The 27,999-nt window shown below is 42.2% G+C and overlaps 1 protein-coding gene across 11 annotated transcripts; it reads left to right on the top strand.

Annotated features, from left to right (window-relative positions):
* The first annotated feature begins 106 nt into the window (after positions 1–106).
* Positions 107–27,104, top strand: SKA1 (spindle and kinetochore associated complex subunit 1). 11 transcript variants are annotated; one of them, XM_057313077.1, is made up of 11 exons: positions 107–481; positions 2,322–2,470; positions 4,967–4,996; positions 11,732–11,825; positions 13,139–13,204; positions 13,284–13,382; positions 16,670–16,794; positions 18,344–18,441; positions 20,977–21,114; positions 24,520–24,689; positions 25,516–27,104. In XM_057313077.1, the coding sequence occupies exons 6-11, from the start codon at positions 13,295–13,297 to the stop codon at positions 25,662–25,664; spliced, it is 768 nt and encodes a 255-aa protein (XP_057169060.1). In that variant the 5' UTR covers positions 107–481; positions 2,322–2,470; positions 4,967–4,996; positions 11,732–11,825; positions 13,139–13,204; positions 13,284–13,294; the 3' UTR covers positions 25,665–27,104. The 11 variants fall into 11 exon arrangements, with proteins under 11 accessions (XP_057169060.1, XP_057169061.1, XP_044238951.1 ...); XM_057313078.1 differs by lacking the exon at positions 13,139–13,204 and adding an exon at positions 7,552–7,715 and having other exon boundaries at positions 108–481; XM_044383016.3 differs by lacking the exon at positions 13,139–13,204 and having other exon boundaries at positions 108–356.
* Positions 27,105–27,999: the final 895 nt, after the last annotated feature.

Here is a 27,999-nt window from a genome sequence, read left to right as displayed (position 1 = left end):
GAGGTAAAGAGACCGGAAGTGCGCTCTGTCACCATGGGAACCGAAGAGTCAAAGACTTCCCAAGGAGTCGAATTACTGAGTCTGCGCAGTCCTGGCCTCATCGTTGGCCACGCCCCCAGTCTGCCTTGCTCCTTCGCTCTTGGGTCGCGATGGAAAGGTGGATACTCTGGGAAATCGATTATGGCGAATACTACAGCATCCTTTCCCGTGAGAAACTCACGCTGTAGCTGGAAAGACGATATGGAATCAAACAATTTCAATATTTTTTTTAAAGTACCATCAATAATAGAGGAATGCAAAGTTCAGAAAAAATTTGACCCACGCTCAAGGGAGATCAAGGAAGATGACCCGCGGAGGTAATTTTTGAGCTAAATTTTGAAAGATGATTCGGAATTATTCAGAGGACAAAAAGGGTTCGTGGGCTGAAGGACATTCCAGACAAGAACTTCATGAACAAAGACGTAGAGGCATCAAACAGCACGTACGTACTGGCAAGGTGGGGGTGGGCGGCACAACGTGGCAACCACCGCGAACAGCTATTCCTGTGGTATCAACTGCTGGTCAAGAGGGGTGGTTGCTGAGGCTAATGAGGTGGGCAGGAGTCAGGTCAACAGTAGAATTGTATGTCATGCCAAGGAAGCTGGACTTTGCTTTGAAGATGACAGCCACGAAGGCACTTTTGTCAGGGAAGCACTGTGTCCTGTCGCAATCACCCCTGACCAGAAGTCTCAAACCCATTCCTGGTCTGGTTCCCCTCCTGACAGCTGAACTCTAATTCTGACCCTATTTTTCTTTTTTTTCTTTTTAATTTTATTTATTTATTTGACACAGAGAGAGAGAGAGATAGCCAGTGAGAGAGGGAACACAGGCAGGGGGAGCAGGAGAGGAAGAAGCAGGCTCCCAGTGGATGAGCCTGATGTGGGGCTCTATCCCAGGGCTCCAGGATCACGCCCTGAGCCAAAGGCAGACGCTTAGCGACTGAGCCACCCAGGCGCCCTTGACCCTATTTTTCTAAGCAAAAACAAATCTGACTATGATGGTTCATAAGAGGATGTCGTGGATTCCAAATCTGTCCTGAACATATGTGGGACAGTCCAGGTGAAAGGGCAGGACCAGGATAGCTAATGTGCCAGACAATCCAGACATTCCGTTCTGGGGGTGAGATAGTTTAGCAATGGAATGTACAGGTATAACAGATGCTGTATTGCCCTGCCCTGTTGCCACCGAGAGACATACCAGCTGCAGGTAACGTTGCTAGGAAATTCACCAAGAGGCTTTATTGAGAATCTTAAGCAGACACACATACACACACACACACACACACACACTTAAGCAGACACACATACACACACACACACACACACACAAAAGGGTTCATGAAAAACAGTGCTAAAGGCAAAAGGATTAAAGCCAGGGACATTTAGTTGTACTGAATGATTTATTAATTGGCTGATTAATTGATCAGAGCTGGAAGATTATTTAAAAATAAATCCTATGGGAGAGGATGTTAATTACACCATAAACATAGGGTAGAATTTAATGGGCAAAGTCCTGTACAAAGTGGGGAGATTGGTCTTTAAGGGGAGGATCCCTGCCACTTCCCTGAGAGTAGGTGGGAGGAGGAAAGGAGGCTGGGCATTTCCACCTTTGCCCCTGGAGGTCTGAAGATGGCTGTCTCTGCATGGATCTTCAGTATATTGAAATGTGAATTCAGAACAGTTTATGGGCTTGCGGGGGTTAGATTTACTGTGGAGGTGAGTTTGAAAGGATAATGCTGTCCGCATGCAGCCTGTCCTTTTTCTTTTTATAGATTTGGGCCTGTTTTGTTTGGTTGTATCTCAAAGGGCGTATAGTTGGATTGTGTTGGTTTTTTTTTTTTTTTAGTCTGAGGATCTTTCTATCATACTGAAGATTAAATACATTTACTTACATTGTTGTAGTTTGCAAATCAATGTAAAAACTTGGTGAAAGATTCAGGGTTCAAGGAGCACTAAACATGCCTAGATTTGGGTTGAATTAGATAGGGCAGTGCTGGGGTGGTGAGGGGGCAGAAGTTATACACCAGAGGGCTCGGTCCCGTGGGAGTTAGAACTAGTAAGTGACGAAGCCACGTGAGAATTTATAGATTTTAGAGGCCATTAGGCCGTGATAACAGAGGGACAGAGGAGTTGTTTTGGGGTGATGGAACTTTTCTGGATCCTGAACTTCGTGGAATTTACACAAATCTATACATGTGCTAAACCTATAAAAAGTCAGTTTTACTGTATTTTATTTTTTTATTTTATTTTTTTTAAAAGATTTTATTTTTATTTATTTGACAGAGACAGCCAGCGAGAGAGGGAACACGAGCAGGGGGAGTGGGAGAGGAAGAAGCAGGCTCCCAGCGGAAGACCTGATGTGGGGCTCGATCCCAGAACGCTGGGATCACGCCCTGAGCCGAAGGCAGACACTTAACGACTGTGCCACCCAGGTGCCCAAGTTTTACTGTATTTTAATTTAAAAAACATAAATTTACAATTTAACCCCAAAATAATGAACCATACTACCTCTGACTACCTAAGGTGAGGTATGTTTTGTTTCTTAACCCGTCTGATTTCTCTGTGATGTCTCTTCAGATGTCAGTGTTTTACCTGCAATTAAAAATGGCAGAGTTTATCAGTCTTACCAACATTAGTACCTGATGCTGCAGCTGTTGTAAGATTTGGTGTTTCTGGTGAGCACTGTGAAGACGGTAGTGTGCACCCAGAGTGCTAACAAATTTCTAAAAATAACCAAAAGGAGATTGTGGGTTGGGGTTAAGGTTAGATTGGAGTTGGGATTCTGTTAAGTTTGAGTGACATTCGTAGTAAATGAGAGGGGAGGGAACCGTGAGCAGGAGTATTTACAGAGAATGCTGGGAAGGGTCCACACTAGCCATTTTGTATCAGGAGTAGGATCTTCGGTGTGTTTGCTTCTGACAGGTGGAATAATGAGAGTTTTCATTTTATTCTCTGTACTTTTCTGTGTTGTTTAGATTTGCTGTTAAGAACCCGCGCTACTTTCATAAAAGAAAAGCTAATGCTAACAAGGAAGATAGGGAAGTTTATCTTCAGAAACTTTTCGATCTGGTGTCCTGAATTTGCCTTTTGTTTAGCTTGTGCCCTCAAGAAGAATGGTGCTGCCCTGCCATCTAGTGGCCATATAGCAAAGGCGCCTTCCCACCAGCATTCCAATAAAGCAAAAATTTGTTTTACCAACTTAGAAGAAGACAGCAAATGTACATTGTTCTGGGTAAAACTTTAGGTTGAAGACTTATTGATACCAAACAGAGATCAAATATTCTATTTTATGGTAAAATCTTATCCTTTTGGCATCATCAAGGAACAAAACTCCTCAACTCAAGGTTTAATTCTTAAGGAACTACAGAAAAATTAAATGAACACTCTCACTGTTTCTTAAAAAAGAATATATTGAACAAAACAACCTTTTCTTTAGAGCTTATGGTTTTAAAAAAGCAACATCACCAGGAAGAGCCTGGTTTAGTCATAATCAGTAAATCTGGGGCATGGTGTCGTGGTTTCTTACGGTTACATCATATACTGGTTTGCTACGGCTGCTACACTGGATGGCTTGAACAACGGAAGTTTGTTGTCTCACAGTTCTGGAGGCTGGAAGTCCACGATCAGGTGTTGGCAGCTTTGGTACCTTCCGAGGGCTGTGAGGGAAGGCTCTGTTCCACGCTTCTCTCTCTTTGGCTTCTGGATGGCCGTGTTCTTTCTCCCCGTGCCTCTTCGCTTTATCTTCCCTTCATATGTGTCTCTGTGTCCAAATACCCCCTTTTCATAAAGACACCAGTCATATTGGATTCGTGCCATGTAATGACTTCAGTTTAACTTGATTACCCTTTAAAGGCCCTATCTCCAAATAAGGTTACATTCTGAGGTCATGGAGCTTAGATTTCAGCCTATGAATGAAAGGAGCAGTGTATAATTCAACCCTGATTTGGTTTCCTATCAGCCGAATCACAAGTCTATTTTGATAAACAATAAGTATGAAGCAAGCGAGATGAAGAAGGGTGCCATTACTATTTCATAGGTGCCATGGGTGGCAGTGAGTCAGGCTAGAATGGAAGGGGCAGGACCCCTGGAGCATGATGGAGGGTGGGGATTGTTGACCTGAGAGGCAATAGGGTGGATAGTGTGGAAACGCATCGAGTGAAGTGGGGAGGAGAGGCGAACAGCAGGGCCCAGGCGTTCAGGGGAAGTATATGGTCTAGCAGCGGGGTTTAGGGACCCATGCTAGGTATAAGAGAAAAGGCAGAGGGGGAACTTGAGCCAATGAAGGTCCTGGGAGCAGCTTCACTGGGATGTAATACGGGAAGAGCTGAACCACTGAACTGCAGAATGTGCGTGTAATCGCTAAGCCGTGGACAGCGGCAGGATTGAGCTTTGCTGCTTCAGGCGCCATTGTGGCTGGGGCACATCTGAGCTGGCGTGATTGTGCGGCTAGGCTCTGGGGAGTTCATCTACAGTTCAGACTGCTTCTGGGCGGCCTCAGTTTGTCTCAAACATCAATAGTACCTGGGAAGGTAAGTCTACTGGGCTTGGGTTTGTCCCCTCTGCTATAAGAGTAATTTAACATCCTGTGAGAGATTTCTGATTCAAGGTACCAATGCTGCCAACCCCTTGATCTTGGAAGTTTATTTGGAGGTCTGGGAGTAAATCCTGGGAGTGTTCTAATGAGGTCCAAAAAAATCTTCGATGTAAAGATCTAAAATCTTGTAAGCATCTTTGAAATACATAAATTATTATTAATTTAGCTTTATATAAAGCTTACACAAGATTTATAAACATACCCTGTTTGCTGGGTCCTATCTAGGCAGATTGAGATTTTCCAAAACATGGAAATCACCTCATCATATAGATTTGGACACCATCATGACAGGTAATAAAATTAAATGCTAATTGAGTTTTCATTTTATTGCTAGGTTTTCCTTAAGGAGAAGAACTTGAGGAAGGTAAGCAAGCTAAGCAAGAAAAATACCTTGGTTCTAGAAGATTAGAACATATTCAGCAAAATGAACACATCCATATAAATGGTATACGAATGGTCTTTTCTAGCTTTCCTGTGAGCCATTAATAGAGATCTGATTGGCAGGTATTTCTGCAATTAATTGATTCTGGAAAATTTGGCAAGCATTGCTCCTCTCTACCTTAAGAATTGGAAAAACTGCCCAGTTTATAAATACCAATATAATAATATCCTTGAAGTGTTTGAAATGCTTTGGGGGAAAGTCTCTGTCAAATAAAAGAGTTTTGTAATGTATAATACTTGATCTCAAATATTTATATATAAAATATAAATTGTTTTCAAAAATATTTCACCAAGGGGCCCCTGGGTGGCTCAGTCATTAAGCACCTGCCTTAGGCTCAGGTCAAGATCCCAGGGTCCTAGGATTGAGCCCCGCATCCTGCTCCCTGCTCAGCGGGAAGCCTGCTTCTCCCTCTCCCACTCCCCCTGCTTGCGCTCCCTCTCTTGCTGTCTCTCTCTCTGTCAAAGAAATAAATAAAATCCTAAAGTATATTTTACCAAATTCACAAAGTATGTCAGTATGTGAATGCCATAATCCAAGTGTATGTGTTGGTTGTCTTCCTCTTGAGATCCACGCTGGACTGAGGGGGCCTGACCCAGATAGATGGCTTCAAGATTTTCCTTGCCTCCTGGCCTCAGGGTGGGTCCAGCCAAGGGGAGTTGGGGTTATCAGCAGAAGACGAATAGGTGGGAGAATACAGGCAGATACTTATTCTCCTAGCTTCCTTCCCGCTGAGTTCCTGACGGGGGTGCTCCGAACCTGATCAGAGACCATGGCTCCTGCCAAGTAGCCACTTCCATAGCACTGCCTCCCCAAACTCATGTGACTGTCGGTCTTCATGCTTAGGGATAATCACTGTTCCCTAAGTTATAAACCCCAGGGAACCGCGCCATCAAATGTTACCTTCTGAAAACTCTGCCACATATTTTAAGGAGTCCCTTTTATTAAGTTCTCCTCAAATTATCCAGTTTTTTTCCCGTCCTATTTTTGCCAAGACGTTGACTAATATAGTGTGTTCACTCTTTTGTTTGTGTGGACTAAGCATATGGCAGAAAAGACTAACAGTCTCTGTGAAAAACTGGAGAGATTTTGTACTCTAGAGCTGTTCTACCCATTCATATCGTCTTCCTTTTCTTTCAGTAGAAACCAGTGCTCCAATTTCCAGTCAGCTGAGTCTGTCTTGAGGTCAATTTAGCCACAGCCTGTCAGGATTCAAGGGGTTATTCATACCTTGTTATTGTGTGGGTTGGACATTTTATAGCCCTAAATGCAGCAGCCATCCTCTAGAGTATGTGGGCTGGAAAGATTTTCTTCTTCTTATTATTATTATTGAAAAAATACTAAGTTTTTTTCATTTGTGTCCTTGTCCCTTCCCTTCAATAGGTAGCCGGACTTCTCCCCTTATTCTTTATTACATACACACATTCTGTCTCATTAAAATGCTAGACTCTAGAAGCCAGAGACATAAAAGATTAGCCTCTCATAGTAGAAAATGTGTGTGTATATGATAGAGTGAATTGTGTCCCTTTAAAATTCATACGTTGAAGTCCTAACCCAACAATGTGACTATATTTGGAGATAGGACTTTTAAAAGTTTAATTCCACTGTAGTCTAAAAAACATACTGTGTATTATTTCTAGTCTTTCAAATTTGTTAAGGTGTACTTTATAGCCCAGAATGTGGTCTGTCTCAGTGAATGGTCTATGCAAGCTTGAAAAGAATGTGTATCCTGCTTTTGTTTGACAGAATATTCCATAAATGTCAATTAGATCAAATTGATAGTGTTGTTCAATTAAACTATATCCTCAGTGATTTTTTTGCCTGCTTGATCTATTAGTTATTGACAGGGGGATGTTGGAATCTCCAAGTGTAATAGTGGATTTGTCTATTTTTCTTTTATTTCTATCAGTTTTTGCCTCACATATTTTGATGCTCAGTTGTTAGGTGTGTGCATGTTTAAGATTGTATGTCTTCTTGGAGAATGACCCTCTATTATTATGTAGTGTCTTTTTATCCCTGATAATTTTCCTTGTTCTGAAATCAACTTTGTCCAAAAGAAATATAAGTACTTAAGGGGTTTTTTTTTTTTTGTTTTTTTTTTTTTTTGATCGGTGTTATCATTGTGTACCTTTCTCCATACCTTTACTTTTAATCTATCGATTCTGTATATTTAAAGTGGTTTTCCTGGGGCGCCTGGGTGGCTCAGTCGCTTAAACATCTGCCTTTGGCTCAGGTCATGATCCCAGGGTCCTGGGATCAAGCCCCGAGTTTGGCTCCCTGCTCAGCGGGGAGTCTGCTTTTCCCTCTCCCTCTGCCTGCTGCTCTGCGTGCTTACGCCCCCTCTCTCTCTCTCTCTCTCTCTCTCTCGCTCTGTCAAATAAATAAATAAAATCTTAAAAAAAAAAGTGGTTTTCCTGATGATAACATGTGTTTGGGTCTTATGCTTTTTTTTTTAAAGATTTTATTTATTTATGTGACAGAGAGACAGCCAGCGAGAGAGGAAACACAGCAGGGGAGTGGGAGAGGAAGAAGCAGGCTCATAGCGGAGGAGCCTGATGTGGGACTCGATCCGGAATGGAATGCCGGGATCACGCCCTGAGCCGAAGGCAGACGCTTAACGACTGCGCCACCCAGGCGCCCCATGGTCTTATGTTTTTTTATCCACTCTGACAATCTGTCTTTTAATTAGTGTAATTAGACCCATTCACATTTAAAGTGTTATTGATGTATTTGGATTAATATCAGCCATGTTTGTAAGTATTTTCTATTTGTTGCTGGAGGCTTCTTTTCCTACTTTACCTGGGTTTAGTTGAGCATTTTTATTTTATTTTAGTAACCTTCAGATTTCCTTCAATTCAGAGATAATGTGGGTTCTTCAATATGATTTCAGAGTGATGATGTGATTAGAAGCCAAGCCATCCTCTACTTCTCCTCTGTGCTCCAGAATCTTCTGCTTCCCTCCTTGACATCAGTGTTTGAAGTTTATTACCTTACATTATTTCTGGTTGTTGCCAATTATTAGTGATTTTTTGGGAGGAGAGGATTTAAAAAAAAAACTTATTTGGGGGACATTTAAGAAGTGGGGAAAGGAAAATCTGTGGGATGGTCTTACTCCCCTCCCTCTTAACTTAAAAGTCCATACTCTCCACCCAGTCATGTTTATATTTAAAAGCAGGTCATAGGAAGAGAGAAATACTTTTCAGAAGGAAAAAACCCGAATGCTTGGAGCTGGACATGATCTCAGAAGTCACCTACTTCTCAAGTTCACAGAGCCAGTTAATGACTGAGCTGGGACTATCTAAAGGACTTGTGATATTTTTTTTCCATCTTCCACTGTTCACTAATGGGTAGAATTCTAGACATCAGAGAGGGAGAGAGAGAGACAGAGTAGTTTTCACGCTGGTGACTTTCCTTCCCTGCCTCTAATCATATCACATACCTCTGAGACTTTGGTAAGGGCACCCTGGTAGCCCAGAAATTGGGGCTCTAACTGTAACAGTAAAAAAAAAGTACACAGTGGATAAAGACTCCATAAAATGAGGAAAGAACACTAGGGGAAAAGTATAAGAAGCTTTTTTCTTTTTCTTCTTCTCTCTAGTTTCAAAAAAACCAAAAAACAAAACAAAACAAACGAACAAAAAAACCCAAAATAACACCTCGGCCAACCAACCAACCAACCAAAACCAAAAAAATGCCACCAGAGCTATAAATCATTTTAAGGTATGAAACATTGTAAAAGTGAGGACTTTGATTTTTCGGGATGATTCACCTCAGCTGCCACGACAGGTGAAGAGAAACGGTCCCTGTGAGAACTGTATTATGAAATGTAAAAACACAATCTGCCTTGAATGTTATTACTCCCAAAGGGTCAGACCTAATCCTGATCAGTGGCACATCTCGGAATGCACCCCATCGATTACAATGGGCCTTCCCTCTTCTGAAAGGACAGCTATGAAATTGGCCACTCTCCACTGTCAAAACCAGAGGATTAAATATTTCCGGAGCTTCCCAGAAATGCACAGTCCTATTGCGTAAAGAGATTTTTTATATTTGTTCTACAATGAGGACCTTAATTGATTCTGACTTGGGGACATCCAGAAATTAAACTTGACCCCCTAGCTGCAAGAAAAAGTAACAAAAGTACAAATAAAAGTATTTTGTCAAAGTCAGTTGGGTATCAAAAACTTAGAATTCAGGGGCGCCTGGGTGGCACAGCGGTTAAGCGTCTGCCTTCGGCTCAGGGCGTGATCCTGGCGTTATGGGATCGAGCCCCACATCAGGCTCCTCTGCTAGGAACCTGCTTCTTCCTCTCCCACTCCCCCTGCTTGTGTTCCCTCTCTCGCTGGCTGTCTCTATCTCTGTCAAATAAATAAATAAAATCTTTAAAAAAAAAAAAAAAAAAACAAAAAAAAAACTTAGAATTCATAAAGAATCTCGAATTGTTCATGTAATATACATGACATGAGGGAATTAAACAATGATGGAAGTCTTTAGGTTCAGAAGCATAAAACGTGGGAGCAAGTGACTTACCCTTTGCACCTGAGAGGCAGCAGAGCATCATGGGAAAGAGGACAGGCTCCGAGATACTGACTTGGGCAAGTTACTTAATTATAAGCCCCAGTTCCTCATCTGTAAAGTGCAGATCATAATTTTAAGTATTCATAAGTTTATTACAAAGATTAAACAAGGTAATATGTGTAAAATGCCTGAATTAGACTAAGCACCCAATAAAAGTTTCCTGATGTTATTGTTATTATTTTTCCCTGAAGACTAGAGTTCACATTGCTTTTACTCTTGCTTATATTTCTTTGAAGGACCAGTCCAGCAATTTCTTATATCTTGCGCTTTTAAAAATAAAGGGAAACCTCTCTAAGGTGGGGTCAGGAGGCTAGAAGGGGAAGTCTTACCATTCCATGTCAATTACAGGAAGCATTGTCAGTTATAGGCCTCAGCAGAGAAAGATGTACATTGTATCCCCTAGGAGAAATCAACTATCTCTGCAACGAGCCAATGAGAAATCATCATCACCCTGAACTCTTGCTTTTTCCCCAGCAAACTTTTGTTCAAGACAACCCTTCCCCACTTCCTCCTCCTTCTCCATAAAATAATGTTTCAGAAACCACCTCTGTCCTTTTCTTGGACTGTGTTTTGGGTAGGATTTTCCTAGCTCCCAGCTATTGAATGGCTAGCCAACCAGACCATTCCACCCCTCTAAACAGGCTGATTAGTTTAAGACTGGGCAGATGACCTAAATAGGACAATGAGGTGAAATCCTGGGGTTTTTTGCTACATCTATTCGGAAAGCAAGAATTGCTAACCTATTAGAGTGTAAGTCTGGAGGTACCAGTGATCACCAAAGAGAAAGCCTGCCTGAGAATGAAATCAACACAGATGAATGCAGAACTGAGAGACAGAGATGGTTCTTTAATAGGATGTTTGAGTTCCTGGGTCCTGCTATAACAGTAGACACAGACACGTGCTTACTTTACAGTTTTATAAGCCAAGTAAAGTCTTTTTTTTTTTTTCTTGCTCAAGTCAGTTTGGATTGAGTTTCTGTCATTACACTTGAAATCTTGATAAATAATCCTGTCCTAGGAAGAAATATGAACCAGGCAGTGCAATCTAATTGCTCATTTGTATATTTTTTTCACATTTTCCCCACCTCCTCTTGTATTCAGTGCCTTTATGCTGTTGGTCTTCCTGTTTATTTTTTCATGGGAAGTAATCTGAAAATGTTTGTCCTTGATGCTACAGGGTGAATTTGTGTTGCTGTGTTATTCTTCTTAGATAATGACAATTACTTTTAGTCCTACAATGAAAAGGTTTGTTCCTATTAAAGGACTTTAGCTTTAGATAAGCAGGTGTGTCAAAATTAAAAGAAACATTTAAAATGTGTCAACCAAATAACAATGTGTAACTGTTATTTGGATTCTAAACAAACCAATAGTTCTTAAACGATACAATCAGGGGAAACTGAATGTTGGCTGGATATTTGTTATACAGAAATAATTGTTAAAATATTTGTGTGTGATAATGCTAGCATGGTAATTTTTAAAGAGTTTCTATCTTCTGGAGATACATATGTAAATGTTTTTGGATGGAAAAATACAATATATGAAATTTGCTTCAAAATATTACAGTAGGGGGCGCCTGGGTGGCGCAGTCGTTAAGCGTCTGCCATTGGCTCAGGGCCTGATCCCAGCATTCTGGGATCCAGCCCCACATCAGGCTTCTCCGCTAGGAGCCTGCTTCTTCCTCTCCCACTCCCCCTGCTTGTGTTCCCTCTCTCGCTGGCTGTCTTTCTCTGTCAAATAAATAAATAAAATCTTAAAAAAAAAAAAAACCCAAAATATTACAGTAGGAAAAAAAATTCCGGTAGGAAAAGGGTGAGAGGAGAGGAGGTACAGATGAAACAAGATTTAAGTTAATAATGGTTGAAGCTGAAGTGATGGGTTGAGCATGGGATTCATTATCCTAGTTTAACTTTTTAAGTTTGAAATTTTCCGGAAATTTTTAAAAGTAATAAATAGAAATGGCCAAGGTTGCTATTTGCCTACCCAGAATCTATGCTCTCCTTCTCCCTTACGCACAGAACCCCTATATGGTTGAGGATGCCATGTAACTGTCTAAATAAAAAAAAAAATTTTTTTTTTCTTCCAGTCCCCCTTGCAGATGTGAATGACCAGTGGGAAGCGGAAAGAAGCCATTGGGCGTGGCTTCCAAAAAAAACTCTTTAAAGGTGGTGGCTCAGCTGGTAAGTGAGCGTGTGACCCTTACCTCTTCTTTTCTGCTGCCTTAAACCAAGATCTGAGGAAGGAGCTGGCAGGGTCATCTTGCATCACAGGCAACCCCAAGGCCAGAATGCATGATGCTATGGATGGTGGCGCCAGAAGATAGACGGCATCTGGATAGCTGATGACCGTGGAGCTGCCACACCAGCTCGGGGATACTTTCCCTTTTTTCCCAACAGGGAGAATTGACCCTTTTTCTTAGTTTAAATTTGTATTTGCCCTTATAGCGGCTGTAAACGCTACGAAGACAAGGTCCCTGTCTTTAAGCTCACAAACTGGAGGGCTTTTTGGAATTATCTGGGGTGCTTTTTAAAATAGGAAGGCGTGGACCCCACTTCCAGGGTGCCTGATATCAATGACTTGGGTCCAGCGTAAGCGCTGGAATTTGTAAAAGCTGTCCCTGGTGATTCTAACGTGCCGCCAACCTGGAGACCTACGTTAGAGCTCGCCATTTGATTCCCGGAGCGCGCGGCCCCTGGCTGGGCAGCCGTCGAGACTGGGTGGCTGGCTGGGATCACCCGGGACAGCCTGGACTGGGAGAGGCACTGGCCGCATCAGCCTTGCGCGTCAATCCGTCCAGCCCCGCCTTTTCCCCCGCCCCTCCGTGGCCTCCGATGGCGCCGGAACTGGAGCCTCCCGCGTTCCGGCAGCGCCGAGGTGCGCCTGCGCGGCGCTGGGACCGGGCGGGCACTTTGAATTTCGCTCCCGGAGTCGCGTCTCGGGATCCTGGGCTTCTAAGACCGAGTGGCGCTTTGCTCCCGGACCCGCTCCAGGTTGGAATCTGAAGTTGGGGGTCCTGCCCTCGGAGTCAGGCGGAAGGCATTGTTTAGACGGATTGGGGGCGCGGGGCCTCCAGGCGGAGCAGAGGAAACGGGCTTGTCTTCCCCACCGCTCGGTTGGCTGGAGTGGGTGCTTTAGATCTTCTGTCCTACCTTCAGGTGAATGATAACCGACTCCCTTCCTTCCCCTCCTTCTGCCTCCTTATCAGCCCCAAACCATAAAGCTCCAGCCCCCCGCAGCATGGGAGAAATGCTTACTTGGACTCGTTTCTTTGCATTTACTGTGTGCTTTTAATTCATGTGTACTTTGCGTTTTTAAAGAAAATTTAAGCGCTGTCTTTATATATAAATAGCGCATTTGTCCCTCTAAATCCCCTGTACCTTGCTTTGGGATGCGTTGATTAAAGAAGGCTCAAAGAGAAGTCAGTATCGGACTCTAGTTAAAAACTGAATTTTGTAGAATTGAAAGAAGTTGAGTTTTTGTACTTTCTTTTCAGGGAGATGTGATTTACTGGATCACATTTGTGGTCCATTTACTGGATTACATTACTGGATCAATACTGGTAATACCACTATTGGATTTTGAAAGTGAACCAAAACTTGGCCTTTCTGTTTTTGTAAATGTTTATTTTTTTTCTTCAGAGGCTTAAAGGATGGCCTCCTCAGATCTGGAACAATTATGCTCTCATATTAATGAAAAGATTGGCAATATTAAAAGAACTCTGTCACTAAGAAACTGTGGTAAGTAGAACAGATTCCACTGACGTTGTAGATATAAAATGCATTTTAATTGTTGTTCCACTTTGAATATCTTATTGCCTGGTTAAGTGAAAGGTAATTTTAACTTTCAAATAGTGGTTTTTTGAAGCGCTCCAGCATTAATATTTTGAATACTGCAGAGTACTGAAATGTAAGTTATATTGAACAGTGAACTGGATATTAGTTATACTCAATTGCTTGTATTTTTCTGAGATACACAAGGCATAATAGGAAGATTCGAAGGTTATTTGGCATTTATGGCCATAAAGCTAAGTGGAGATAATGAAAGGTAAGAGATAAAAATAGAAGTGGAAAAGACCCACAGAGGTAAAAATAGCCCATTATCCATCTCACAGCCTGATTTGGAGGAAGCTTATCATTATGTATAACTAGGAAACAACTGATTGAAAATGTCCAGTTTTTTTAACGTCGAGAAGCTTAGAGATTGTAACTGTCTTCCAGAACATTTTGAAGTGCTGAAAGAGGATGAGGCAATGACAGTGCAAAGATGGGTGATCCTTGTCAAGTCTGGGGAAATATTGTTTACCAAAATTGTGAGCTCCAGGGTCCATTCTAGGAGAGCTTAGGATTTATTTATAGGCAGAATTCTATCTGCTGGGAAAATTGTGGTGAACTTTGCTATAGTTTGTACCTTGAATTGATAATTTAACAAATTTTTTAAAATATGAAATTATAATGTTGAAATGCCCTTTTGAATTATACATGTCCATCTAGGGACTTTGATATTCTTCATCTCTTGTTGAGAACCTCTAGTAAAGGAATATGACCCGTTATACAGTTTATAGCTCACATTCTCCGAAAGCTAAAGCTGAAGGGACTGTGGGTTCATCTTCCCGCGCTCCCTCATTTCACACATGACTCTCAGAAGTCAAGCGACTTGCCCAGCTCCCCTAGCTCCTGGTAGTCAGTTGGGACTACAGTTTTGCATCCTGATTCCCAGTCTAGTATTCTTTCTCCTTCTGTGCCACTTTGATTGAATAACCCAAAAAGAACATCTAGATTTTTAATAACTAGTCTTGTTTAGCCTCTCTGTCTAGGGGCATGATTTCTGTGGGATAAACAGATAAAATTTAGAGACCTATAACACAACTAAACCTTGAATTCAAATGACCCCACCAAAGCATGAGGCCTGGCTGAAGCAAAGTGACCTATTAGATCACTACATACTCAGTAACCATCATTTGTATGTGGGGAGAATGATTTGTCTGTTTGGTTCCATAGCTCATTTAACAGAGCCCAGTAGTTTGTCCCTCTGGCTACAGTAATTTATTAGACTACAGCTTTCAAAAGTATTGTATTTGCTCAGTTGATTATGTTTTTATAAATCACCAGACAAGGCCCTAAAGTTTAGGTAACTAAAAGTTATTAGAGGTACCAGTGTATCCAAACTAGTTATATAACCCCCTGAAATTAATCTCAATAGAGACATCCATACTCTTATTTACTTATTAATTTTTTAGTTGTTATGATCCTGCTGTCAAATGCAATTAACATTGCCCTATTAGATAAGAATTATATGCTGCTTGTCATGACGATGATGAATAGTGGTTAGCATTTACTGAGTGTTTTACTAGATTCCAGGCTCAGTATTCAACCCATCTTGTATGTACTTTCTCTCTTCTCTTCACCGTAACCTTGAGGTAGGTGCTGGTGTCTCTGACTTTAGGTCTTGCACCTTCTGGCCATTTCACTCTACAGCCTCCATAATCTACAGATATGGCCAAACTGTGCTTTTGTTTATTTATTTTTTTTCTGTCTCCCTAATTGTGCCTTTACTTATGCGTATTTCATTGGTTATTAAAAGCAAAGATGGAAAGATTTGATTATGAGGGTAGTTTTTCTTTTGTGTTTTTGATCTCTTAAAAAAATTTTTTTTTATTACTTCTTTTATTTCTAGGGAGGAGGAGACTCTGGTTTTCCCATCCTCAAATCTTTGGAACTAGAGAGGGGTGCCAGATGATGGGGTTGAGAGTATGAGAGCATGCTACTTTATAAATGCCTGATGTTTGTTTCTGTGAAGCACTCCAGGCTTATTACTAGCCTGTAACTTTTTTTTTTTTTTAAAGATTTTATTTATTTATTCGTCAGAGATAGAGACAGCCAGCGAGAGAGGGAACACAAGCAGGGGGAGCGGGAGAGGAAGAAGCAGGCTCATAGCGGAGGAGCCTGATGTGGGGCTCGATCCCAGAACGCCGGGATCACGCCCTGAGCCGAAGGCAGACGCTTAACCGCTGTGCCACCCAGGCGCCCCTATGTTACTTTTTCTGCTTAGGAATAGTGAATAGTGTAACTATGAATCTCAAACCCAGGTGCGTCCCAAGCCACTACTACAAATTCTGAAGGGAAACTCTCCCCCATCTTCCACGCACCCTTGAGAGCCGGTCCGCAACACAAGCTTCTCTCCCTGGCCAGTGATTAGAATTTTGAGGTGTGCACTTTCACTGAAGGTTTATCCCATGAAGAAGCCTCATTTGGGATTCTCACTTCCAACACCCTGTACTTTGAAGTACCAAAGCCTAGGTTCTTGACCCCATTAAAACCAAACGTGTTGGGTTACTGAGACTCGCCAACTCCTCTCTCCAGGTTTCCTCTGCACCCCCAGTTAGGGCTGCTGTAGCATCAGCTCCCACCTACTGCCAATCTGGGGGTCTGTCTAAATGCTGAAACCCTTGGAGAAAGCTCAGCTATGCATGTAGAAGGGTGGGTTTTGTTTTTTGTTGTTGTTTTTTTTTAAACTAACATTTCTAGGTGTCTTCTTATAGTGGAGGACTTTGCCAAAATCAAAAGACTCAGGGGACCCTTTGTACTTACCTCTCCCTTTCTTCTCTACCATATCACTTAGAAATGAGGTCTTAAGATTATCCATGGAGGCAGGTCCTAGGGCCTGAAACAATAGTCCTTTCTCCTCCCCCAAGTGTCTCTCTCAGCTTTGGTCCAAGAGTTTAATTGGGTACAATTGAGTTAAAGAATACAGTATGCTGGGGTGCCTGGGTGGCTCAGTCGTTAAGTGTCTGCCTTCGGCTCAGGGCGTGATCCCGGCGTTCTGGGATCGAGCCCCACATCGAGTTCCTCCGATGGGAGCCTGCTTCTTCCTCTCCCACTCCCCCTGCTTGTGTTCCCTCTCTCGCTGGCTGTCTCTCTCTCTCTGTCAAATAAATAAATAAAATCTTAAAAAAAAAAAAAAGAATACAGTATGCTAATACTTTTCTGTATGCTTTATTTTTCATTCTTTCTTTGTCTGTTAATAGGTCAGGAACCTACCTTGAAGACCACATTAGATAAAATAGGAAATGAGATCATTGTAGTAAATGAACTTCTAAATAAATTGGAATTGGAGATTGAGTATCAAGAACAAACCAACCATTCACTCAAGGTAATGTTTTTCCAGTAAAGAAACGAAAGGGCAGTAAATACAAACTCCCTGATTGCCAGGGAATTCTGAAGGATTCTTTAAATTTGAAATGTTCTTAGCTTTGTAAATTGTTATTAATGGTATAGAGCACCTCTCGCATTGTATCTTCTTAGTATAAAGGACTGCAGAGCTCCACAGGTGTTTCTTTGTTTATGCTGGTAGCCAATGAAATGGAACTGTACTAAAAAGGAAGATTTCCTAAATAACTCTTGGTAGGTTTAATTTAAACAAATGATCTTGGTAGAGTGGTGTGGAAGGAGCTCCCCACCTGGGGTGAGGAGACGCAGATTCTCACCCTGGTTGCCCTTAGCCCCCTCTACCACCCTGAGAAAGCCCTTTTACTTCTTCGGGTCTTGTGGTCCTGCATTTCTCTGTTCTATAAAACATAACGTAAGGGTCTCAGATAAGGGTCTCTGTTCTATAAAACATAACGTAAGGGTCTCAAGTAAAGAAAAACTTGAGTCTCATTCACACACCATTTTGTTCTAAATAAGCTTTCTAACTGGCTAAGCTAATGAAAGTGCTTGCGTACTTCTGAAAAAATACGCAGTCTGTACATAGATACCTCGTGCTGTTAGAGCCATTGATGTGTTCCTTGGGATTGAACAGGGTGGCCTCTACAGTCCCTTTCAGCCTTATAATCCTTAAGGTCTGTAAAGATTTTTGAGCTATAGGAATGGGCATGAATATGCCTATCCTACTACTATGGAAATGAAATTAGTGGCTCTGAACATCATTCAGCTCTTTGAAAGAAAAACGTCGTATAAATTCAAAACAGAAACCAATATTAGTTTCAGTTCTAACCTACCCAGGAGTGCCCAGGGTTAAGTGTGGGCCTAGAGAATGTTAAATTCAGAATTGAAGACTATTTAGAATTTTTGTTTATCTTACAATTGAGAATCAGATGACAGGAATCCAAAGGTGCAGAGTATTTTTCTTACTAAATTTGCATGAGTTCATGGCCTCAAGATCTAGTGAAAGGTAAAGTAAAGACAACACATTACAAAAACAAAGCAGTTATGATCCAGTGGAAATTTCCATTAAGCTAGAGTATGTGCACGTCAGCAGTAGAAGTTGTTCCGAGTAGCGTCTCGTACGTGTGCTCCAGGCACGCGCTGTCCCCTGGCGCTGCTGTACAGATAGCACTGGGGAATGTTTGTTAAGTCAACAAAAGCAATTTACCAGAATGGCCGATATAAATCCTTCATACATTTTTTAGTTGCTTTCCAAGGTTGCAGTTAAATGTCAACCCTCCCTGTTGTAGTGTGATTATAACAGTTCTCTGAAAACCAGTAGAGAAAGCCACTGTATTGCCATCCAGAAACAGCTCTAGAAACCAAACAGTTTTTTAAAAAATATTGCTGCAGTCAGTGCTTTTCCACCTCTTCTGTGTTCTGAACACTCCCAGTCATTGTGATTGTGGATGAGTCTTTCACACTCTTTATACCATCTTAAAACACAGGCAGTAAAGACACTTAACTTGGGAGCATTTTTTTTTTTTTAATTTTAGGAACTCTGTGAATCTCTTGAAGAGGATTATAAAGATGTGGAGCATCTCAAAGAAAACATTCCTCCCCATTTGCCTCAAGTAACAGTAAGCCAGAACTCGTAAGTGTACTTATAATTATTCTTGCTATCCGCGTTTATAAAACTATTAAATACCTCTGCTCTTTCTGCTTTTTCATGGACTTGTGGTTTTGTTAGTGACTATGTTAGTGTTTTTAGGTTTTTTGTCACTTACACTAGAAATAGTATTTCCCTCTGTCTGCATTAGTCTTCTTATCTTGCTGCCTCTGCGGAAAATGTCGCCCCTCTTGCCCACGGGCGAGTGTCCACTAGGCTCTCTTTTCCCACTTTTTCTCCCCAGAGCCCCTCAGCCTGTCCCTGGGCTGCTAGTACTAACACACGTTGGCAGCTGACCCAGAAATCCCCCTTCAGCCCTGATCCTTCTTTTCAGATTGTAATTCGCTGTCTCTTTGTTTCTGAAATGCCGTGTCCGCCACAGTGCCTCGTTGTCATCCCGCGTCTCTGACTTGGCTGCCTCCTGTTTCTCTGCCCTTCTTTAAATTACGGCGTTTCCTAAAGCTGTGTTTGGCTCACGCTTCGCTTCCACCATGGTCAGTGCTCTCAAATGTCAACTCCAGCCTTGACGTGACCTCTGCTGGGAGCCTGATCATGAGCTCTTCTCTCCAACTCTGCATGTTTGAGGCCAAACCGACCAGTTCTTGTTACCCACCCGTCCTGCCTGCTGCCTTCCTCCCAGCCCCTGGACAGCGACTCGGCACCTTCCGCCTGTCTTTCTCTCGGTAGCCCTCAGCTATGCACGCTGTCTCTCTGGGGTTTTGTCTGGCCCAGCCCTCCCTTCCCTTCTTATTGGCTGGCTCTGAGTGTGATCTTCCATCATCGTTTGTCTTTGTGATCTGAGAGCTCCTGTGTTTTGTCCTTCCGTGGTTCCACTACTCCCCCTCTCCAGGCTTCTGCCACCAAAGTTACATTTCTAAAAGGGGGTTCCAAAGTGTGTAAAAACAGTCAATGCATAACTTAAAATTTTTTAACTTTTGAAATGTATCATATATATACAGAAAAGTGACTAACCATTATTTGTGCAAATTAAAGAAGAAGAATAAAACAAACATGGGTGTATCTACCAGTCAGATTAAGAAATAGAATATTACCCATACCTCACAACCCTTCTTCTCTTGCAGACCCTTTCTTTATCAGAGAGGTAGTCATCCTGCTGTGTATGATAATCACACTCTTGGCGTATGTGTTTCTGTAAACAATATGCTGCTTAAATTTGAAAAACTGAAAGGAAGGCACGAGGCTTGCTGAGTAGGAGAAGAGCCACATTACTGCTGGTGGTTGAAGTTCTCCAGAAGAAGATAAGCTCAGCAGAATGCCCAGCATGGTCAGGGTCCCCTACAGTTTCCCTGCAAGAAGAGAAAATGGTGGGCAAGGTCATGAATGAATGCTAGGAACAGAGGTCATCACAGGAGATCTGCTAGGATTGTAGTGTGGGCTGGACATGGGACATCCAGCAGGAATATGGCCTGGGGAATAGGAGGAATTTTCTTCTCCTGACCTCACTATGGCTTAGTTTCAGTTTTCAGCCAAGGTCAAAGCAGAACCTTTCTATAGGTTGAACCTTTCTTTTCAGCTGATACGCATAGCAGGGCATGAAGGAAAAAATCCGGAGCTGCTGTAGCATCCGGTGAAGACAAACAGGTACAGCTAAGAGTCAGCCAGGCTCACCGTGAAGTCTCATGTCACACTCATGGAGGGTTGATGGTACCATAGCATCGGGCATCTTCATCTTGGCACCCTACAACGTGGCCATCCGCAGTCACAGCGCCTCAGTCAGGCCTGGTGGCCCTGTGTCTGGTGCTCAGCTGTCATCCTGGGATCTCACCTCCCTGTCTTTCTTGGGACTCCCTTCGCTCACTCTTGGATCGGATCTACTCCGTCTCCTGTACCCCATTTCTTTTTTGGAGCAGTCCAGCCAGTATGGCTTCACTTGCTGCTGCCAGCAAGGATCTGTTCCCTCCCTGGCAGCTAAATAACCCAGAAGCTGCAGCCTATTTCTAGGGCTGTTAGGTGTGGGGTGGGAGCTATATTAGGCTCTTCACTGACTCCAAAAATTCAGTCGGACTGAATCCAAGAGTTCATGCTCATTGCTGGCAACTAAAATGAGTCTGCCACAGGCAGGGACTGACACTAGCAACCAGTGGGACAAAGAGAAAGATAGAAGTATAAGAGGATTCATGTTGCTGTGTCCGGAATTCGGGAGTCAGGAAGAGAAGCTGTTTAGAGGTTAAGATAAGTTCAACCTCAAATGTATTGACTTTGAGGAGCCAGTGGGATAACTGCTGAAGATCTGTACTAGGTGTCCTGCATACACCTAGGTTTGGGGCTTGTAAATTATAATTCTATTACTGAAGATTTGGGGACTTAATTTTTCAGTGTTCTCTTCACTGTTCAGATCTTGAACAATAGGAGTGGGGGCAGCAAAAAACGTTGGCTATAAAATTATTATAATAAGATGAATCTTGTATTTGTTAACAGATTGTTTTTAGTTGGGAAAACTTTCTAGTAGGCTGCGGAATCCCAACGATCACTTGTTCATCTGTGCATTTCTGTCTGCAGCGCTAATGTGACAGATCTTGACCCTGAAGAGCCAGTCAAAGTGGAGGAAACTGCACCCACAAAGAAGCCCCCCAAAGAACAAAGAAGTATTAAAGAAATGCCATTTATAACTTCTGATGAATTCAATGGCATTCCGGCGTAAGTATTTAAGATACAATTTTAACGTTCAGCTCTTTAATGGTCAACATACATGATTGTTGAAATCCTAAAGCTTGATTATATTCATAGCATGCTGTGTTCAAATATTGATCTTTTCTCAAATAGTCTTACATTATACAGTAAAAACTTAGGAAATCTTTTGTTGAAGATGCTTAAAATCCTGTTTTTTATTTGGTTCTAAAGGTCTTTTCATAGCATGATCTAGAGATAGGTCAGTTTATTGCTTGAGTCATCTCCAGGACCATTTTGTGATACAGATTTATCCAGGTACATTTTAAAAGTAGCTGTTTTGGGGCGTCTGGGTGGCTCAGTCATTTTAGTGTCCAACTCTTAATTTTGGCTGAGGTCATGATCTCAGGGTCACGAGGTCGAGCCCTGCATCAGGCTCCTACACTCAGCTTGGAGTCTGCTTGTCCCTCTCCCTCCTCCTGCTTGCAGTCTCTTGAGTGCTCTCTCTCAAATAAATAAGCAATTTTATAAATTGCTTTATTTAAAAAAAATAAAATAAAAGTAGCCTCGGTTTTGCTATAATTTTAAGTAAAGTGTGCTGTATAGTTTTGAGAATTAGAACGGTAAGCGTTGCGTCTGTTTGGTTTCCATCTGTTCCTCGACTTATGCCACACATTGTTTGAGTCTGTGTTCTGTTCCAGGCTGTGGGTCATTGGGAACAGTACAGGGCTGAGTAAGACAAGATTCCTTCCCCGGAAGGAGATCTGCTTTGCTCTTTACAGAAGACAGTATTGGAGAGGCCATTATGGAAACTCATGTTTGTTTGTTTGTTTAAAGATTTATTTATTTATTTTAGAGAGAGAGCGAGAGCATGATCAGGGAGAGGGGCACAGAGAGAGGGTGAGAGAGTAGGAGAGAACCAGACTCCCCACTGAGCACAAGGCTGCACGTGGAGCTTCATCTCGTGACCCTGAGATCAGACCTGAGCTGAAATCAAGAGTCAGACGCTTAACCAACTGAACCACGCAGGCGTCCCAGGAAACTCATTACTTTTAAACTCTCATCATTCCAGGGCTTTGCTGAACTTCTTGGGCTTTACATTGTTACATTTCTTGTTATGTTTTTATTATACAAGTAATAATTGTTGGACAGTGTTGTCAGAAAATAACTCATCTGTAATTCTACCACCCAGATAAAATGGAGTATTTCCTTTCAGATTTTATTTAATTTCACATATATAATAGGCTGTTTCTGATTGTTATTACAACAATGTAGTTATACTGCCAATACAGTTTACTTACTTTTTTTATTATGAGCATTTTGCCATTGTTAATTATTATTGTAAACTTGGGTTTATTAGTTGTGTTCTATTTCATCAAAATGAGACCAACCTTTCTCTGTAATCTTTATTTTTTGTCAGTCATTTCTTTTATGATAGCTTTATTTTCATGAAAATTCTGACGATATTCAGTTTTTTAAACTGTTATTTTTGTTGCTCATTGGCTAAGCTAAAGAGAAAAGCAAATGTCTGAGGAACAGTGGAGTAGATGGGCTTTTATAAAATGCTTCCATGAAGAGATAAAGGAAGGAAATTAGCATAGTCATGGTAGAGTGTTCATTTTTAAACTAAGGGGTTATTTAGTGAATGAGAGAACTTAAATGATTGGGTTAAGGAAGAATGTATTCCAAGCATAGGGCTTTTATTTATTTATCTTTAAAAAATTACTACTGAGGCTGGAGTTAAAGTAGAGAACATTGGCAGAGGGCGGGGGTGGGTATTGAGGAAATTAAGGTGATAGTTCAGAGGATTTAAAGGAATCGCTTTGTGGGGAGCTGTGGGATATACAGTTTGTGGGAATTGTAGTTAGAAATAACAGCAGCAAAAATGAATTTAGAAAAGAAGAAAATAGGGGCACCTGGGTGGCTCAGTCGGTTAAGCCTTTGCATTTGGCTCAGGTCATGATATCAGGGTCCTGGGATCGAGTCTCGCAAGTTGTGCGTCGGGCTCCCTGCTCAGTGGAGAATCTGCTTCTCACTCTCCCTCTGTCTGCCACTCCCCTTGCTTGTGCATGTGCTCTCTCTCTCTCCCTCTCTCAGTTAAATAAAATCCTTAAAGAAGAGAATAATGAAAGTGAATGTTTTTGGTTAATATGAACACTTTCCTTTAAACATATTCATATATTATTTCATATTATGGAAGTTTTGGTAAGGAAACTGCCCCTTGAAGAGAGGTAAAGGGCAGAGTTTCACATACCGAATCCATAGTTTGTTGAAGGGTGGGGCGCCTGGGTGGCTCAGTCGTTAAGCATCTGCCTTCCGCTCAGGGCGTGATCCTGGCGTTTTGGGATCAAACCCCACATCAGGCTCCTCTGCTGGGAGCCTGCTTCTTCCTCTCCCACTCCCCCTGCTTGTGTTCCCTCTCTCACTGTCTCTCTCTCTCTGTCAAATAAATAAATAAAATCTTAAAAAAAAAACCAAAAAACATAGTTTGTTGAAGGGAAAAATTGAGCCAGACGATTGAGTTTTGTTTTTGGTGTGTACAGAGAAATCGAGTCTTCTGTTTTTATATTCTAAGACTGTATGGTGACTGGGAGGATAGCAAGAGGCAAATGGGATTGGAAGAGTGGATTTAGAGAGAGACCATTGCTCCAGAGGGTACAGCCCAGAGCTGCGCACTGGCTCCCCTCCGCCCTGCAGCTCGCTCCCAGACCCTTTCCTCTGCCATCCTGTGCAATTGGCTCTCTGTCCTGATTGGAGTTGCCATCTGTTGTGGTCTTTGTTGTCCATCTTCCCTCCTCCTCCTCCTCTTTTCTTGCTTTCTCAGAACAGATAAGTTTGCAGAGTAGTATAAGTTATGTAATTTATTTAATATTTAAATTTTTGTTTCCCTTTCTCACAAACATTTAAAAATGTTTTAATAAACTTCTGTCTTGCAGTTCACCAGCAGGAGACCCTATTTTAAATTCTAGTGTTTGAGACCCTATTTAAATTGTGGTATTAATTCTGTGCACAGAGAATGGAGATGAATACATCCAGATATAAATAGGGAAGTTAAGCAACTGATACATTGTGGTTCTGTTTAATTTTTCAGCTGTTGAGATCTGTCTGGTGTATTTGGAAGTTGATATACATTTTTTAAAAAGACTTATTTTGGCAGGGGGTGGGGGCAGAGGGAGAGGGAGAGAAAATCTCAAGCAGACTCCATGTTGAGCGTAGAGCTGGACATGGAGCTCCCTGTCACGACCCGGAGATCATGACCTGAGCTGAAACCGAGTCAGATGCTCAACCAACCACCCAGGCCCCCCGACATTTTTGTTTTAATGAAGAGTTCTAGTAGCTTTGCTTCTGTGTAAAGTCATCATACATACACATTTTTCAAAGAAAATAATTTTGCATAATGATTCTTTTAAAAATTAATCATATACTTATTTGCAGGTACATGAAGTCTCGCTTAACCTATTGTCAAATTAATGATGTTATTAAAGAAATCAACAAGGCAGTGGTCAGTAAATATAAGATCCTACATCAGCCAAAAAAGTCAATGAGTTCCGTGGCCAGAAATCTCTATCACAGATTTATTGACGAAGAAACAAAGGATACCAAAGGTAAAAATGATAGCATATATATGTGTGCGTGTCAGCTCTTTGGAGTATAACTAAATCATGAGAAACAAAATGAATTCTCGAAAATTCTGAATCTGGAGAGGTAGTTCTCAACCAGGAGCGGTTTTCCTACCAGGGCACATTTTCTCCATCTCTGGAGATATTTTTGGTTGTTACAACTAGGGCTGGGGGTGCTACTGGCATGTGGAGACTAAAAGTACACCCGAGTACAATGTACAAGGCCGCTCCCGCAGGAAGAAAGAACGAGCTCCCGATGTCTGTAGTTCCGAGGCAGAGAAACACTGCTTTAGAGTCTATTATGAAACCATAGCCAGTGTTTTCAGAATTAGAGTAGTGATGACAACAGCTGGTCATGCTTGTATAGCACTCACCATGTGCCAGACAGTGTACTGAGAGCTCTAGTCCTCCCATCTTACGAGGTACTACGGTTACCCCCATTTTGCAGATGAGGCGAGGAGAGCATCCATTCCTTGCCCAAGGTCAGCCAGTTAAGGGACAGAGCTCCTGGGGGTTCCATTCTCTTAACCACTAGCCCATATTCCCTCTTCAAAAGGCAGTTGTTCGGAAGATACCAACAGATAGCTAGTCACATAATTAGCAGGGCTCCGTTTCTAAAATGCCACAGTAAACATTATGCGACTTCACTTGAGAGACTACTGATCATTTTAGCAAGAATACCTGTTCTCAACCTTGTTTGCCTAATGGTAGTAAAAACGATCAATGTTATTCATGTTCACAGCGTCACGCCTTAAAGTCTCATCCTGAAAGTTGTCCTTATGAAAAGTAGCACTAATATCTTTATTTTCAGGTCATTATTTCATAGTGGAAGCTGACATCAAGGAGTTCACAGCTTTGAAAGCCGACAAGCGGTTTCACGTGATAGTGAATATCTTACGGCACTGCAGGAGGCTCTCGGAGGTCCGAGGGGGCGGCCTGACCCGCTACGTTATAACCTGAAGCCCCTGGGATCTTTTGAACTGGCCCACAATGGGGCGTAGAGGCCACTCCCCCAGTTCCCTTCTGTGTATATAATTTCTTTGGCTTTTTCATTTTCTTTTCTAGTTTCCTAGAAAGGTAAAACTTTTTAGTAAGTGAAGCATATATATTTGAAAATTGACTTTCTTTCCACACATATTTAACCCCCTACCATATGAGCCTCTGTGCTAGGCGTATGATGGAACTAAAAAGTACTGACGGTTAGTTTTTGTGTTTAGTGACAGTGCTGTAGATCCCATAAGACAGATATACATGTGATAATGGAAGAAAAAGGTCCAGAAGATAAGGTCTAGGGTTCCCAGGCTCTTTTTTTTTTAAAGTAGTCTCCAAACTCAGCATGGAGCTCAGCATGAGGCTTGAACTCATGACCCTGATATCAAGACCTGAGCTGAGATCAAGAGTCGGACACTTAACCGACTGAGCCTCCCAGGTGCCCAATGATACCCAGGCTCTTTAGAGTTAAAGGTCATTAATGTCAAAATTCTATCGGTGGCATTCCAGTCTACAGGCAAAAGTGGAATTCGTAGGCAGCCCCTCCATGTGATGATTCTGCTTTCCCATATGTTGTTAGGGAACAGCTTACCTGAAATGCATTCGGTATAAACCAATCTATAAACATCAGGCTGTAATGAAATTGTAATAAAAATATACTGAGATGAAACAGATGATAAGATAACATGTAAGCAGTTTGATAGCTGTCATGGAAAATGGGTGGTTGGATTGCAAGACTGTAGGATGTTTCTCTTGTGCACTTAGGGAGACTGGCTGTGTGTGTTTCCCTCAGTGTTCTCCAGAGATATAGAACCAGTAGGAGATAGATATATATATAGAGAGAGATTATGACAAATTGGTTGGGAAGTCCCTTGATCTGCCATCTGCAAGCTGGAGACCCAGGAAAGCCGTGTATAATTCAGTCCTGAGTCTGAAGGCCTGAGAAGCAGAGAAGACGCGGTGTGGCTCAAGCAGTGAGGCAGGAATAACAGCGCATTCCTCCTTCCTTCGCCTGTTGTATTCAGGTCGTCCACGGACTGGATGATGCCACACACATTGGGGAGGGCAGTCTACCGAGTCCACTGATTCAAGTGCTAATCCCTTCTGGAAACACCCTCACACATGCATCCAGAGATGAGGTTTAATGTGGGCGCCCCGTGGCCAGTCCAGGTGACACATAAAGTTAACCGTCACAGTCACTGTGCCATCTGCTTGGTAGATCGATCCCTGTAGCGAGGGAAAAATCATCCCCTAGGCCTGGTGGCCTTGTTAATACTGTCACCGTGAGGAGCACAGAATATATTATGGGCACTACACATATTGTTATCCTTTCTTCCTCCCTAATTTAAACGCCGATGTGTTTAATTTTTCATGTCTTGCTTTCAATAAAGATAATGGCATTATCCTTTATTTTAAAGTCTTGCTTGATTTTTCGCTAAAAATTGTTTTTTTCTATAAAAGACTATTTTGTCTGCTTGAAATATTTCTTCTTGAAACTCACAGTGAACAACAGTGTCGATAAATGTGTCTAACTCTTGTAGAATGGATACTGAGGTGAGCAGTTCGTCTCTTTTAATCTTTAGCACATGATCAGTTTGTTACATTAATTGGGCATGTACCGGTAGACTTGTATGCATAAAGAATAGTAAAGACATTAATTTTCAAACAAGAACTAATCTCTGTTACTTGAATTTCATTTTCAAGCAAAATGACAGGCTTGTTCCACTTACTTATTTTTGAAAATAACACCTTTAGGAACGCCTGCGTGGCTCCGTGTTAAGCGTCTGCCTTCAGCTTAGGTTGTGGTCCCAGGGTCCTGGGATTGAGCCCTGAGTCGGGCTCCCTGCTCAGCGGGAAGCCTGCTTCTCCCTCTCCCTCTGCAGCTCTCCCTGCTTGTGTTCCCTCTCTCATTGTCTCTCTCTCTCTCTGTCAAATAAATAATAAATAAATCTTAAAAAAAAAAACCTATAAAGATCTAAGTTTAGATGCTTCTTGTGGTCCTGGGGCTCTGGCCTCAGACGCACCTCTCACCCTTTGCTCTCCAGCTGCTCTCCAGTAGCTGGCAGCCTTAAGCCCCCTTCGTCTGCAGTCCACGGTCCCCACAGCATGGCTCTCTCCAGAACATTGGGAGAACTGCCCCTTCTGCCACAGCTGTCTGTGGCAGGTCCTGTGGCCTGGCAGGGATGGATTCTGGCTGGCTGTCACCAGCTGGGTGCCACTGAGCCTGAGGCCTGGCTTCACACCTCGTTCTACCAGCCTACGGGCCCTGGAAGGAGAGGGCTAGGCGGCAGACGCCCAGAACCCC

Source organism: Ursus arctos, unplaced genomic scaffold (genome assembly GCF_023065955.2).
Source record: "Ursus arctos isolate Adak ecotype North America unplaced genomic scaffold, UrsArc2.0 scaffold_17, whole genome shotgun sequence".
NCBI classification, from domain to species: Eukaryota; Metazoa; Chordata; class Mammalia; order Carnivora; family Ursidae; genus Ursus; species Ursus arctos.
Note: the sequence above shows the minus strand (reverse complement) of the source record. Positions and strands in the feature narration are given on the sequence as shown.

Bases quoted from the DNA above. Each gene is read 5' to 3' on its own strand.
- SKA1 (XM_057313077.1), top strand. From the start codon at position 13,295: ATGGCCTCCTCAGATCTGGAACAATTATGCTCTCATATTAATGAAAAG. The intron at 13,383-16,669 runs GTAAGTAGAACA...GTCTGTTAATAG, and splicing joins TCTGTCACTAAGAAACTGTG to GTCAGGAACCTACCTTGAAG. The intron at 18,442-20,976 runs GTAAGTGTACTT...TTCTGTCTGCAG, and splicing joins GTAACAGTAAGCCAGAACTC to CGCTAATGTGACAGATCTTG.